This window comes from Nerophis lumbriciformis, linkage group LG06 (assembly GCF_033978685.3).
Source record: "Nerophis lumbriciformis linkage group LG06, RoL_Nlum_v2.1, whole genome shotgun sequence".
Classification (NCBI taxonomy): domain Eukaryota; kingdom Metazoa; phylum Chordata; class Actinopteri; order Syngnathiformes; family Syngnathidae; genus Nerophis; species Nerophis lumbriciformis.
In genome coordinates this window covers 20,198,598-20,215,542 of record NC_084553.2, presented here as the reverse complement: position 1 = coordinate 20,215,542, position 16,945 = coordinate 20,198,598, and the positions used below count along the sequence as shown (strand labels likewise).

General features: G+C 38.0%; 1 protein-coding gene across 1 annotated transcript in view; it reads left to right on the top strand.

Moving 5' to 3' along the window:
• Nucleotides 1-16,945, top strand: part of arnt2 (aryl-hydrocarbon receptor nuclear translocator 2) — a 135,005-nt gene that overhangs the window by 51,802 nt on the left and 66,258 nt on the right. Inside the window, exons 4-5 of the mRNA XM_061963872.2 lie at nt 6,814-7,027; nt 11,862-12,075. Of these exons, the coding sequence (XP_061819856.1) occupies nt 6,814-7,027; nt 11,862-12,075 (428 nt within the window). The remainder of the gene's footprint in view (nt 1-6,813; nt 7,028-11,861; nt 12,076-16,945) is intronic.

Sequence of the window (16,945 nt, the reverse complement as noted above, 5' to 3'; positions counted from 1 at the left end):
AGTCCCCTCCTCGCCGCACAAAGACTCAAAAACACTTAATGAGGACAAGATAATTCTGCCCCTTTTCTTTTCGTTATAACAAAAACACGCGTAGCTGCTGAACACGACGAAAAGTGTGAAAGCTCCTGAAGCATGTACTGTACATGGCGATTTATCGACACCGGAAAACTTGCCGACTTAATTTTCATTCATCGTTGGTTAATTGACTTATCGAATATATATTTGTAGGTATACGTTGTTGTCAACGTGTACTTATAAAGTTGTATCAATCACATCTGGGTTTTCTTTTATTTTTAGTGAATTAATATCAGCATTTTTAAGTCTTTGTTTGCCTGTAAAAAAAAACCTACAGATACCCTGATGTTTGGAAAATGACTTATGATCACTTCATAAATCACTTTTATTTGATTTCATTAAGAACACAGACATCAACCTTTTTAATTTTTGCTTCAAACAGACATCTTTGCAGCATCTTTCTGTTGGGCTTTTATAGTTTTTATTTGATTGTTATCCTATAAATCTACAGGATGTCAGTGCTGAAGTATTTGAACTCTGTGGTAGTTCCCCTTAAAGCTACTTTCAAACCTGTGTTAGCAACCAACCAGCTGCATGAAGAGCAGTTCTGGCCCCACCAGACAGCAGGAGTATCTTCTCTGTGAAGTAGCCTGCATTTGCATGAGACAATTGGTATGTTATGTTTGTTGCTTGTTTCAATATCGCAATAGCTTTTTGATTACTTACTGGTGTGGGACATTAGCTGCTAGCTGGCTAGCAAGGGCGCTACATTGCATTGAGGACAACTTTTGTTATCTTGTCTCTGTCAAATCTAGCGGGACACAGCTAGAATGTGCCATCAACATGCATTATTCTGATATGGCGATAGTATTAAAATCTCTATCTTAGGCCAAATGTATACAACCTATATTGTCTATATCACATAACCCTAGTGACCACATGTCTATAATGGCCACTTTTGCTGTTTCCCTTGATTGGTGGCCTCAGACAGTTTCGACTGCAAGTCCACACCAGCAGGGATATTTTATCCATATTTTTTTGTCGACACACAAACACAGGTTTTTGTCCTTGAAACACAGCTTTTGTAAAACTCTGGTCAGCGTAAAGATTTTTAAAGAAGTGCTGCTTCAGCGTTTACCTATAGACAGGTATAACACGACATTATGTACTGCATGTAAACCTTATTTAACAACAGGACATCACTGAAGTGCAATGCAACTGTGTCGTGCGTGTGGTGGAGTTGTGGGGTTATGTCATAAGAAATGTGCAATCATACGATACCATACCAACTTAATTTTGTTATCTCTTTGTTTTTAAACCTTATTTAAACATGGCTTCCCTGAGGTCTCTCTGTTGGAACAAGCAACAAGCATAACCCGCCTTCTTCCGAGTTACACTATATCAGCTATACCTGTATGCCACACTATTACACACACACACACACACACACACACACACACACACACACACACACACACACACACACACACATAAAAGTATGGTAACTATTCCATGTTGTTTGGAAAAGCGTATACCAGTAATTTCACCCCCTGCTTCAACAGAAATTGAAAAAACATCTATTTCTAAGTTCTTTCCTTCTTGAATATTTAGTTTGAATTATTATTTTTTTTGTGTGTAGTACTTTTTTGCTGGATGCTGGATGCTTTTTCTTGTCCACACAAACAAAGCTATTTTCAGAAGTGCCTGTCCAATGTTAAAACAAGCTCCATTCCGTGCGATACATTTAGACTTTCATTTGTGTTGTTTTAAAACACTATTGTTAACATATGCTAGCCATTGGTGTTCTTGTATTTTTTGCTTTAAAAAACTGTAATCTTGAGCGGGTGACATACAACCCCTTGAACAACACAACATGAAGTGATTGACTTATGGGTGTTGGCTTCACTTTGCGCACAAGTGTATGAGTGCGATTAAAAAAACAATGTATCCTGTCCATTGTACTGTATATCTAAACTATGAAAATACAGTTGTACATCGGGATATGAGTTAAAATAGTTATTTGACGCAGTTCGTACCGTTTGAAGCTTGTATTGCAACAGGTCGTCGATTCTTGAATTTAATAAAATAAATGTAATCATTGTTTTGTCCCCCAAAACAGCACCATTTTTGACATGATGCAACATGCCTTTTCGTAAGAAAAACCTTTACATAGGAATTATTGTAAGAAAGACAATACAATAAAATGTAGTACAAACAAGTAGTAGTTTTATGAAGTAATGTAATTTACCTTGGAGAGCACAATTCTACGGTGTGTCCTTCGAGCGGCTTCTCCGTCATACACACCATCAGCAGCTTTTTTACATTTTCTGCCGTTTAGATAATATTTCAACGACCTTGCCTGGCGTCATCGACTCATCCTGCTTCAGTATAATGCAGGTTAGCAGTATACGATCCAACTGCTTCACCAAGTCAACTACATGCTCGGTCAAGTTTTTTGATGATTTATTTCTTTAAAAAAATAGGTCTTATACATTTATTTTTCTCAGCACCATCATTGACAATAACATTCTTCCTTTCCATGGTTGGAAAAACAAAAGGTATGTCGATCAATAGCTATTAGCTAGTCCTATAGTTTAACAATTGGCGTGCAAATGCCCGTACCTTATTTTTTGGACTACTGTTTCAGTTTATTGTTTAAATTGTGGATAAAAACTAGTTTTTTTTTACAAAACATACACATTTGTTTTTTCTTCTGATAAACCCATTAGGTAAATTTATTCTCCTAGTCTGGATAGTTCAGTCACACAGTATTACCTGCAAGTATGTACTGTGGGCAGAATTAATTCAGGTAACAATGTGAGCTGCAGTGGTTAGATGTTTTCTCTCGCGAGGAGCGTTCCATAGATTTGAATCAAGCCAGTGTTTCTTTAAATTGTTGTATTTCAACTTCTCTGTTCGGGCTGTCCATGATTTTTTATTTATTTATTCTGTATGTGAGGTGAAAACATGGGTTGAATCCAAACGATGCTTGGACGTTACATCGCATGGAGGGCTTTTTTCTACCTGCTTAACTATATACACGCTGCAAAATTAAATATAAAAGCGAAAAACCGCGGTCCATTAGGGACGATTGTCCCGTGCAGGGCAGACTGAACGGTCTGGTATTTTACCGTGTATCGTTACATCCGTATTAGAAATACAAATTAACTTTTTCTGTTGCTTCTTTTTGTGTTGTTTTTTTTAAAGTCGCAAACAAATAGGGGCAGCCTGTAGGTCATTTTAGAACAAGGGATGGGAGGCATAGCAGCACCTGCTTCTTGTGAGAAAAGCGATAGGTTTTTTCGTTTCACAGTTTCCAAAGATCTTCACAATTTTATTGTTAGTTGCTTTTTTTTCGAAAATATTATCTGAATACTTGCTCAATATAGTGACAAAGTTGCTAATTTGACAACAATAACTCATCCTGTTAAATCCTCTTGTTTTCATGCAGACCAGGTGTGTTATATTATATTTATGAGCGAAGGCTAACACATAGTCACAAATCTACCAGTGTTTCTAGCGGTCCAAATTTATTTATGACGAGCTGCCACAAATGTATGCGAAACACTGTTATTTAGTTAAAAGACCAGCATATATGTCATATCATATATGTACTATATGAAAGGGTTTATTAGGGTTAATTGGGTTTTGTTGTAACTTGATCTTTTCAAGTCAACTTTTAATATGATGGTAGGATACACTGCACTCCCTGATGGTTTTATTACCTTTAAGATGCAATTAAGTTGAGTTGAGGTTGAGTTGTGGTTGATAAGAACAACACAATTCTGGAAAAAGGAATCATGCTGTAAGAAAAACAGCACTTACACTTGTTAACATAATTTAGCTTGCTTTGTTGCACCCATTGCACCATCATCTTTGTTTAAACTACTGCTAATTCCACCATTTATATTCTCATATCACTTTTTTCTCCCATGCACAAAAACACCTCAAAGCTTTTTTTTAATGTAAACGTGTATCGATTGCACACACTAAAAGTCATGTGATTGTTTTTTTTCTGTTTTTTATAGGTATGATGATTATCAGATACCTGGTGGGGATAAGGAGGTGATTTGCCAGGTAGGCCAAGCCTGCTGAAGCCAAAACGGATAGTCAGGATGTACACCATGCACTTTAAACCCGACCTCAAGTCAAACCAAACACCCAACAAATCATGAGTACTTCATGCTCGTGGAATTGCATGAAGACAACCTGATCTTGTTCTTATTGGTTTGAAAAAAGGTTCTTCAATAAAATAAAGTGATGACATTACAATAAACACAAGGCAATGAAACAAAGCAACGTATTTGAACAAGAGGAAGAAAACTAACAACAAACCAACACACCAGGAAGAATGAATGTGCAGCTGCTGACCATGCAGAACATGTAATGTGCAACAAACAGGTGATCCTATACATATAAGGAATCACTTTTACACTCATGTAACTAAGACACATGTTAAGCCACAGTCTGGAAAAATATATTTACTCAGTAGTTTTCTTTAGTTTCTCCTTGGGTTTAGATCAGGGGATGTCGTGGTTTTGTGAAGCCCTTTGAGGCACTCGTGATTAAGGGCTATATAAATAAAATGTGGTTGATTGACTGATTGATTGATTGAAATACAGTGGTACCTCGGCTTACTAGTTTAATTGGTTTTGTGACAGAGCTCAAGACCCAAAATACTCGTATCTCATATCAATGTTCTCCATTGAATTGAATTGGAACTCAATTAATCCGTTCTGGACCCCCCAAAACACCAAACTTTTATCATGTAACACCTGCATACACCCCTCTCAGAAGAAGGACCATCCCTCTGACCATCACCACTCCTCTATGCATCAGTCGGTGACGTCTCGGCAGTCTGACCTGTCTACATAGAAGAGGATCCCCCTGCTCACCTCCCTATTGACTGGACTCTCACATTATTACCCGTATCCACTTAGCATCCATTGCACTGGTCACCCCGGGAAGGGGGAACTTCTGCGGTCCCTTCCAAGGTTTCTCATTGTTCTCATTGGGTTGAGTTTTTTTCTTGTCCTGATGTGGGATCAGAGCCGAAGATGTCGTTGTGGTTTGTGCAGCCCTTTTAGGCATTTGTGATCAAGGGCTATATAAATCAACTTTGATTGACTGATGGATCCCCACATGGCCTGAAGATACACTCATCTCGCTAAAGATACTGTTTTGTTGAGTAGACTAAATTTAAACATCAGTACTTGGCTGTACACACAGAGGCGGTGCTATCCTTCATCAAATTCTGCATGGAGAATGTTACAGTGGATTAACGCATCTGGATTTACCCCAACCAGAAGCCCTGGATGACCAACCAGGTCAGGATGCTTCTCAATGATGGCAAAGCCATCTTCAGGGGAGGCAACAAAGACCGTTATGGTACTGCTAGAGCCAAGCTGAAAGGAGGAATTAAAAAAGTCAAATTTGATTACAAGAACAAAATAGAGGGTTAACTCTGCAACAACATCCCACGGCAGGTGTGGAATGGCATTCAGGTGATCACCAGCTTTTGGAGCCAGAATATTAAGGCTAAAAACTGGAGCATCTCACTTGCGGAGGAACTGAAAACTTTCGTACGTTCTGATAACACTCAACAGGGATGTGTGCTGAGCCCCCACCTCTACAACTTCTACACCTCCGATTGCAGACCACCCCACAACAGCAACACCATAGTAAAGTTTGCCGATGATACAGCAGTGAGGGGTTGATCTCAGTAGGAGATGAGTCGGCCTATAGAAACGAGGTCCTGCGGCTGTCTGCGTGGTGCACAGCAAACAACTTGGCTCTGAACATCGCAAAGACAAAAGCGATCATCCTGGACGTCAAGAAACATAGGGCATGCGGCTCTCCTCTCTATCAATGAAAAACATTGGTGAGACTCCTCAACTTTACCTGTCCTGATCTGCCAACACTAGGGCTGTGCTCAAGATGGCACAGTAGTGTAATTTTAGCACTTTCTAAGAGTGCTCTGTATGAACAACATCAACCAGAAGCTGCTGATAAACATCTACCTGATAACATTTGACTGACATCCGTCAAGGGCATCCTAACCTACTGCATCGCAGTGTAGTTTTCCCCCTGCACCGAGGCAGACTGGAAAAAGGCTTCAAAGATTGGTCAAAACAGCGCAGAAGGTTGTGGGCTGCTCCCCTTTCTACCTGAAAAATATATTCACATATCGCTCGCTGCCTTAGAAGAGCACAGATTATTATCATATTATCAGAGACAACACTCATCCCACCCACCACCTGTTTGACTGACTGCCCTCTGGTAGTCCATCAGATCTAGGAGAAACAGACTCGGGGACAGTTTTTACAACTACTAAAACAACAACAAACTACAATACACTACAACAACAAGATACAACAATACACTACTGTAAGTGCTACAATAAAGTACAGTACACTACTACAAGCATTACAGCTGCAAAAAGGTACAATACATTACAACTACAAGACTCTACAAAACACAACTAAAAGTACTACCACCATAAAAAAAACAAACTACAGGTGCTAATAAAACTACAACAAACATCTGGATTCTGTGCTTGACAACAATACTTTCTACACTTGCTGTAACCACTTTCCGATTTGTGATCAAATGCTTATTTAGCACATTCTAATACACATTGTATAATTAATATATTATTAACTGGCAAACATCAATTTAAAGTATGTTGAAGACATTGGAGGGAACTTTTCATCTTCTTGGTTTCTTTTTTTCCCCAAACATTTGAAAGCAGAGTCAAGCCTTTGTCTCCTTTTTATAACAGTTTTTTGTCTATTTTAGAGAAAACCACAGTGAGATTGAACGACGCCGACGCAATAAAATGACACAGTACATCACGGAGCTGTCAGACATGGTCCCTACCTGCAGTGCACTGGCCCGTAAACCTGACAAGTTAACCATTCTGCGCATGGCAGTCTCTCACATGAAATCAATGCGGGGCACTGGAAACACGTCTACTGATGGAGCTTATAAGCCCTCCTTTCTCACTGAACAGGTACCTTACTACACACTTAAATATGTGCAATTAGTTTTTTCTTTACTGTGCGTATGTATATGATGTTATGTTGGTGTTTTTTCATGTTAAAGGGGAACATTATCACAATTTCAGAATGGTTAAAACCATTAAAATCAGTTCCCAGTGGCTTATTATATTTTTCGAAGTTTTTTTCAAAATTTTACCCATCACGCAATATCCCTAAAAAAAGCTTCAAAGTGCCTGATTTTAACCATCGTTATAAACACCCATCCATTTTCCTGTGACGTCATATAGTGAAGCCAACACAAACAAACATGGCGGAAAGAACAGCAAGCTATAGCGACATTAGCTCGGATTCAGACTCGGATTTCAGCGGCTTAAGCAATTCAACAGATTACGAATGTATTGAAACGGATGGTCGTAGTGTGGAGGCATGTAGCGAAAACGAAATTGAAGAAGAAACTGAAGCTATTGTGCCATATCGGTTTGAACCGTATGCAAGCGAAACCGACGAAAACGACACGACAGCCAGCGACACGGGAGAAAGCGAGGACGAATTCGGCGATCGCCTTCTAACCAACAATTGGTATGTGTTTGTTTGGCATTAAAGGAAACTAACAACTATGAACTAGGTTTACAGCATATGAAATACATTTGGCAACAACATGCACTTTGAGAGTGCAGACAGCCCAATTTTCATAAATTAATATATTCTGTAGACATACCCTCATCCGCGCTCTTTTCCTGAAAGCTGATCTGTCCAGTTTTGGAGTTGATGTCAGCAGGCCAGGGAAGCTAGGGTCAATAGGGGGTTTAGCTCGTTTGTCTGCGGGAACAAACTGCCGCCATTGCTTGCCGTGCTACCGAGGCCCTTTGTCCCTGAATTGCTCACACACTCCGGCAGATTCAATGGGGGTCTGGCGGCAGATTTCTTTGACTTTATCGTTGGAAATGCATCTGCTTTGAGTGTCGCAGGATATCCACACATTCTTGCCATCTCTGTCGTAGCATAGGTTTCGTCGGTAAAGTGTGCGGAACAAACGTCCAATTTCTTGCCACTTTCGCATCTTTGGGCCACTGGTGCAACTTGAATCCGTCCCTGTTCGTGTTGTTACACCCTCCGACAACACACCGACGAGGCATGATGTCTCCAAGGTACGGAAAACAGTCGAAAAAACGGAAAATAACAGAGCTGATTTGACTCAGTGTTTGAGAAAATGGCGGAATGCTTCCCGATGTGGCGCCACGTTGTGACGTCATCGCTCCGAGAGCGAATATTAGAAAGGCGTTTAATTCGCCAAAATTCACCCATTTAGAGTTCGGAAATCGGTTAAAAAAATATATGGTCTTTTTTCTGCAACATCAAGGTATATCTTGACGCTTACATAGGTCTGGTGATAATGTTCCCCTTTAAGGTTATACAAGCTTATTTAGCTTGTTAAACTGAGTGGATTCCATTGAGTTATTGAATATGAATCAAACATAGTTTTAATATTTGAATTAGTCACTTTAATCATGATAAGTGGGGAGTTAAGAACCCCTGTTTTCTACTATACACACTACAATTGCCTTGACTACATCTGTGCATGGGATATTCTAATCGGTGCCATTTGCTTGTAGTAACACTCTCAAAATAAACTGTAAATCTATACTAGTCAATACTGGTCAAAACATGTCTTGGCCCATCTCAGTTCAGTTTCAGTTCAGTTTATTTATTCACATAGTACATTTAAAAACAACCCTATTTGGCCAAAGTGCTGTACAGACATAAGAAACCATTTGAAACAAAAAAAAAGGGACACATAGTGTCACATTTACATGGTAAAACAGAAGGATGAATACAATACAATAGTTAAAATATACCTTAAAAGAAGTGCAGAATAAACACCTAAAATACTAAAATGTAATAAATAAATAAAACAAGAAATAAAAACAACCAAGATATCCAGCCTAACTGGATTTGAACGCCAGGGAGTAAAAGTATGTTTTTAACCTACCGGTATATTTAAATTGGCTCAGATACTGGGAGGATCTAATGGATAGTGGAAGGTTGTTCCACAGCCTGAGCCCTGCCACTAAGAAGGCTCTATCTCCTATGGTTTTGAGTCTGGTTTTTGGGACAGCCAGGAGGAGCTGGTCTGAAGACCTCAGGGTCCTGCTAGAAGAATAAGGCTGCAGCAGCTCAATAAGATAGGATGGGGCTACTTGGTGCAAGTATTCAAAACAATAAGTACAATTTTAAAATGAACTCTATAAGTAACTGGGAGGCCAGTACAGGGGTAATGTGCTCACATTGTTTGGTTTTGGTTAAAAGACGAGCAGCAGAATTCTGTAAGTGCTGCAGCCGCTGGAGAGAGCCCTGATCCAGACCTAAGTACAACAAATTACAGTAATCCAGGCGTAACGACACAAATGCATGGATGGCTCTTTCAAAGTCAGTCTGTGGAAGACACTGTTTTATTTTTTCAAGGAGTCTTAGCTGAAAGAAGCTAGATTTAATGACGGAGCAAATTTGTCTGTTAGTTTGAACAAGCTGTCAAAAGTAACTCCAAGGACCAATAGCACTGTCATTACCTTGCAGCGGGTTTGTTTGACCAAATACAACGATTTTTGTTTTCTTTTTGTTTAAGTATAAAAAATTTGCCCCCAGCCATTCTTGTACATCATGCAAACAGTTATGCAGAGTATAATATATATATATCTTCCTGTTACAGGAAGATATATTTGAATATCACCTGCGAAACAGTGAAAAGAGACATTGTGCTTTTTAAAAACGGCACCCAGTGGAAGCATGTATAAAGAAAAGAGGACAGGTGCCAAAATTTAACCTTGGGGTAAGCCATACTTAAGGGCATACTCAGAGGAGGAGGATTGGCCTAGGTTTATAGAAAAACTCCTGCTGGTCAAAAATGACTGGAACCATTTTAGAGCTGTACCCCACACAAGACTCAAGGCGAGTTAAAATAATGCTGTGATTTACCGTATCAAAAGCAGCAGTCAAATCCAAAAGCACAAAAACTGCAGATTGACCTGAGTCCACAGCTAAAACCAGGCCATCAAAAACTCTCTCAGGCGACGTTTTGTACAAGGTTCCGAAGATGAGTCATATGAGTAACACGACTGAAAGTAAAATAAATGTGTTTTTCGCATAATGTTGGCTATACTCAACATTGAATGAGTATACCAAATTATACTGCTTCATCCAAAAATTTACATTTTAAAAATAAATAATTTAAAAATAATAATGTAGGTAACAGGACTATGCTGTGATTCTAACCCCCAGTCATAGTTGGAATATATACAGAAAGCATAAATGAGTGAATTTACTTTTGTTCTTCCCCTGGCCTGCAGGTGATGTAAATGATGCAACTTCCTATGGACCATGTGACCATTTGAATATTCCACTTTCGAGTGACATTGACACACTAGGGCCCATTTTGTGTTGCCAATCAATCTATCCCCAGGTCCACCTAAACATGAAATTACATACTGTCACCTTAACACAGGCTTTGATGCCTGTGGAGTTGTTGTTGTTTTTCTTAACTTAAATCCATATGCTTTAATCACTGTTATTACAGGTTGCTCAACACAATTAAGGGAGTCATTAATTTTAAAATATTATTAAATTCCTTTCTGGTCCCATTGATTTGCTTTGATTAAATAAAAAAAACCTTTTGTGGTCTTTTTTGCCTTTTACTGTATTTATATGTGAAGCACCTGCACTATCCTCCATGAAAACGTACTTTGTAAGATCACCTTTGTTGTGTCTAAAAGTTCAGTTTAGACAAGTATTTGATCTTGGATATACATATAATCCTCCATATTGGTAGCCACATTCATTCATTCATTCAGCAGTGTCATGTATTATTCTTCCCTGTGTTTGATGTTTAGTTATTGTGACAGAGTGGATAGCTTGGTACTCATCACTGGTCTCAATAGATCTAATTCACGTCATTATGTTATTGGTTTGCTAGCATTTATAGTAGTACTGGTTTCATTTTGTATCAGTTAAATGTATTAAGTTAACTGTTGCAAGATACTTACATGTAGGGGCAGCTCATCTTCAGAAGTGTTTGGGGCGGAGCAGGGCAGGTGTTTCCTGGTTTTGTTAGGTTGACCAAAACAAAACCCAACACAAATGCTGATAAGACACTATAGCGACAAGCAACTGCTAGCTCATGATTGCACCCACTTCTTACAGTGTGATAAGTCAGAGTACTACAGGAGGCACTCTAATACACTGCCTCCAGCTGTATTTATAACCTAATTATCAAGAATAATGATGTCACACTTAAATAGAAAAAAACAGCCTTTAGATTCTACAGTGTACCAATTAGAAATTCCAGGTGTTAATAATGTCTCTGCAAATAATACTTCGGCGACATTGTGACAAGCAAACCAGCCAGTAAGCCATGCCCTCGCCCTAAAGGCAAGAATGAAAAGTGGCACAAGACCACTTTAAAAAATTTAAATCAACAATGCACTGAAGCTTCAATGATTGAAGCGCAATGAGACAATTGTATTAAATATGCAATCAGATTAATTTGCAAGGCACTTTGCTTGGTAAACATGTAATTAATTGGAAATATTAACGTAGCCTCCTAAGACCCGAACTCTTGGATGGCATGCATTTTTATTAAGTATTAAAACTAAAAAAAGTTAAATGTTGCTGTCTGATCTTTTGGATGTGTTTTTAGCCATGTTGAAAATAATATGTGATGTTGTATACTCTTCCTCCACCTATAATTGGCAGTATATGTCTTTGTAAGTGGAAAGCAGAGTCATGTAGAGAAAAATGTTGCTCCAGTTCTGTGGAATGGCTCACATTTATTTGCTTTGTCTTTTGGTATAGGAATTGAAGCATTTGATCCTGGAGGCTGCGGATGGTTTCCTGTTTGTTGTGGCTGCAGAGACGGGACGCGTGATCTATGTTTCTGACTCGGTGACACCCGTGTTGAACCATCCCCAGGCTGAGTGGTTTGGCAGTACCCTCTATGAACAGGTCCACCCAGATGATGTGGACAAGCTAAGGGAACAGCTCAGTACTTCTGAAAACTCCATGACAGGTAGATAAACAATTGTTCAAATTAATTTATTTTAAAAAGCAATATTCCCACAAAATTATAGATTTTCCTGGATTCTTTTCTAGTTTTATGTTTTTTAATTATTTGAGATCTCAAGATGAGCCCAAAAATGAATCTCTTTAATTTGATGTATTGATGAATTTTGTTTTCTTAGATTTTTTTGACTCAGGAGATCTGGGTTTGAATGTATTTTGTGGCATTTGCATGTTCTCCTTGGTGGTGTACATGTTCTATTATACTTTTATACTCATGATGCTGAAATTATATATGTTTAAATATACTTGACATGATGGTAAGAATCACAGGGCTTGATCTACAAAAAAGTTGTGTATTAAAACATGTGCAAATTGATAGCACGCAAAACTGATCTACTTAAATTGTGTGCCGAGCATTCCGTCTGTTTATTGAACACAATAGCGAGCACAATCTATGTCTTCATGTAAATGAAGATTATGTGCATATTATCAAAACCCCCATAATATTGGAGGAGGAGATGCAAATGTAATCATTTAGTGCCCACAGTGTGATAAATCAAGCCTGAAACTGTTTTGTGGCTATTGATTTTGCGTCTACATTTTGCACTTTTACAGGTACGTGGTAACTAGCGCAGTTTTGCATTAATGGTTGCGGCCGTTGAGGCAAAAAGGAAGACTTAAATCAAAGTGTGGCCAAAGCGATCAACGGCGGTGTAAACGTTATCAGCACATGCACACATGTGCTCTCATGATAGAGCACATTGAATTGCATTCAATACCGGTAATAAAAAAGATACAGAACTTTTGTCTTTAAATCGTAACTACAGGTTACTGAAACTTTCTTTATACAGCTGTATTGTTTTATATATTGTAGTGATTTAGTTATTACATTTATTTATATGCCTTATCTAATTACCGGTACATGATTAGCCCAACGTGGCCCATGAGTCAAAAATGTTGCCCATCCCTGATTTTGCATGTGTTATTTGGAATCTTAGTAGATAAATTTTGCCTGTGCTATCACATTTAACAAACATTTTAATGTTTGCAAACGTTTGGTAGATATGACCTTTATAGCCGTATAAAGCTTTGAGGGTAATATTGAGTCTGTGTGCTCACTAGAGGGCATCGTTGTGTTATTTATTTTCTTTAACAAGGAATCTTCTCTGGGAGAGATAGACCATCCCACTTTCTGTGTCAGTCGTTTCATCTGACAGCAAACTCAAAAATCAAAGAAACAAAATCACCATAACAGAATCATACAGAACTATACTTATTAATAACTTAGGAACTAATATATACATTTTACCTCCACCATCATATTAGGGGCCACCCCTCCAAGAAGGTCAAGTTCATTTTATTGAATAGTTTTTTTGGTTAAATACCAAATCGCGATATAAGTTAAGTTAAGATGCAATTCATAGAAAACATTTGTATACATTGTTCTTTTATGAAATAAAGTAAACTCTTATTTAATTGACAAACTATTTCTACATTTCTAATACAGTAGAATTGCATAATTGCCAGCACGCTTACACAAAAAGATTTGTAGCAGGTGTAAAGTCACATGCAAAGGCACTATGACCAGTACTGTACATGTAATACTGTCAATACAGTAAGTATGATTTTTCAATGTCTTAAAAGCAACATAAACTGTCGGTAATGTCTGTTATATGTAGATTAGGGTTGTCCCGATACTAATATCTTGGTACCGGTACCAGTACCAAACTGTATTTCGATACTTTTCAAAATAAAGGGGACCACAAAAAAAAATCATTATTGGCTTCATTTTAACAGAAACTATTATGATACATTACGTATTTGTTTCTTATTACACTCAAAGAACAAATGTATATATTTTATTTTACATATAGCCTGCCATAATCTAGTATTAGGTTAGAATAGAATAGAAAGTGTTATTGACATTATATGAAATGCTTTATGATTTATGGTAGCCACTCTTGTTCTGTGCTTTAAGACAAATACAAAAAATAGTAAATACTATAAACACTACTATGGCTAAAACTACATAGATAAAACACAAACACAAATTCTAGGAATTCGTTTAAAAATTCAGTCATTCCACTTGTATTTGTTTATGCTACGTGGGTGGTTTTGAATGTGTTAATAATTGGCAACAAGCCAACCAGCTGTATGTGTGTCTACATATGTGCACAGGGAGGAGCGAGTTAAATACATTATCTGTCGCTCTTAAACACCTTGTGCAGGCACAAATGCTTGTTATTTAAATGTTTACCTAAGTTTGAAGAAAAGGTAGTAATACTGTCTTGCCACCTTTGACAAGGCATGTTTTGAAGCACCTCTTGCAGTGTGTAATGCTTCACATTTATCGTTAGTTTTGAAGCCCAAGTACCTCCATATTGTGCTTCACGCACCATCTTTATTAACCAGTAGAATCGCTGTTTTTTGTGATTATTCCTCTCTACACTGTTTGTGCTTGTATGCGCTCTGTGTGTGCGTGTTGCCACACTCAACATGCACCTCGGCTCAGCATGTCACCACCGCACGGCAGTATTTGGTTGAAAAAAGGTACCAATATTTTTCAAAGGCAGTATAGGCAGTAATTCATGATTACTGAAGTACTTTATTAGTACCAATATACCGTACAACCCTAGTATAGACACAAAAAAATATCACCACTGTCATATACAAAATATACATTAAGTTTATACTTGCAAAGGTACAAATTCCTTTTACGATCTGGAGGAGATCAGTGTTGTCCCAAAGACAATGATACTTGATACACTCTGCCTTTATGTATATATCATGCCATGTATCATACAAATACATTTAACGTGGGTACAAGCTGACAAGGTGATGTCATACGGTTTAATGCAGGGTAAATTAGGTATAAAAGTACAACAGTGTACTGGAAGAAACTGGAGGAAGACAAGAACAAGATACAAAAAGAATGGGATACATAGTTTTTGGCATGGTAACTAAAAGCATGAAAGATGATTAAGAGGAACAATTGTGTTCCTGCTAAGGAACACCACTAATTGAGAAGCAGCAGCAGGTGGGTCTCGTTGCTCAAACTTGCATAAGCACAAACAGAAACAAGTAGAGGAAAACAATACTAAATAAAAGACATGGCAGAAAAGCGGAACCGGACAGTTTATGAGTGGAGATTCAGGGTTTTCCCCACCATGCCAATATACATGTGACAGTGTATATGTAGCTTGGGGCATGGCCAATGTGATATCATCATCTATTTTGCATATTTGTTGATGATGCATATATATACTTTTTTGAATGCTAAATATAGTTTGCATACATTTAAAAACAAATCTGTCATTAGTAATTAATATTAATATATTTTTGTTATATTATACAGTATATAGTTTTGCTCTATTTTTATCATTGTTATTACTGTACAATTTAAAACAGGCTATATACCAGTGGCAGCTGCTGGTCTTTTAAGTAGGGGAGACTATTTTTCTACTCTATTATTGCTAGGCTATTTTTGTACTCTTTAAACATTAGTGCTTCTCCAATAACAGATAACAGATATATTCATATATAATCATGCAGAAGCCCGACGCCCTCCTTTCAATCACTCTTATTTATTTGCTCATTGTCCGCGGGCGGGAGAAAGTCAAGCATTTGTCCAATGATTGTCTAGTTTGGTGGCAGCACTGTGACGTTATGTCATCAAGGAAAAAAAGTCGCACCAGCTGTCGCCAACGTAGCTGAATTTAAACAAAAGTTGAACGCAACCTAACGCATTTAGTCAATTTACTGCAAACGCAAAAGAACATATTTGACCACTTTTTTATATTTTAGGGGAAACCGAACTTCCCTTGCAGTCTTTAGCAAGCGCCACAGGTGTATACCTGACATATTAGACTGCTGTATACCTGGCATGTTAGAACAAGGCGGATAAGAGAAGTCAGCAAGTCAGATCCGTAACTTCAGGACAAGGATTTGCTCAAAGGGTTGGGTGGGTCTTGCTGGAGTGCTAAGTTGGGCTGTGCGCACGTCGTGTTTAGAGGAGCCACAGGGGGTGCCTAGTCTTACCGCCGAGGATCCAGACCAGGGGTCACCAACCTTTTTGAAACCAAGAGCTACTTCTTGGGTACTGATTATTGCGAAGGGCTACCAGTTTCCATCCATCCATTTTCTACCGCTTATTCCCTTTGGGGTCGCGGGGGGCGCTGGAGCCTATCTCAGCTACAATCGGGCGGAAGGCGGGGTACACCCTGGACAAGTCGCCACCTCATCGCAGGGGCTACCAGTTTGATACACACTTAAATAAATTGCCAGAAATAGCCAATTTGCTCTATTTACCTTTAACTCTGTTATTATTAATAAATAATGTAATTTATCTTTGTGGAAACACTGATCATCTTAATGATTTTTCACAATAAATATATATAGAAACAGATAAATATCAATATGCAACACTTTATTTTTATATATTCTCTAAGTGCACATTTTTCAAATTGAACATTTTCAAATGATCACTTCTAAGACAGTCTTGTGAAATCACAATATCCCATTTTAACTAGCTAGCCACTAACATTTTTTTTAACAAATAATGAATTACTTTGCACCATGTTTGTACAAATAATAACTCATGTAAAATACAAAAGTCAACTCTCAAATTTTTAAATAAATCATGTCACACTTTGAACTGGACACCAAATCTGTTATCTGCTTCTTTGTCAGTTAGTGAAGACTAGGTCTTTAAAATATTTTCTTGGATTTTCAAATTCTATTTGAGTTTTGTCTCTCTTAGAATTAAAAATGTCGAGCAAAGCAAGACCAGCTTGCTAGTAAATAAATAAAATTAAAAAAAATAGAGGCAGCTCACTGGTAAGTGCTGCTATTTGAACTATTTTTAGAACAGGCCAGCG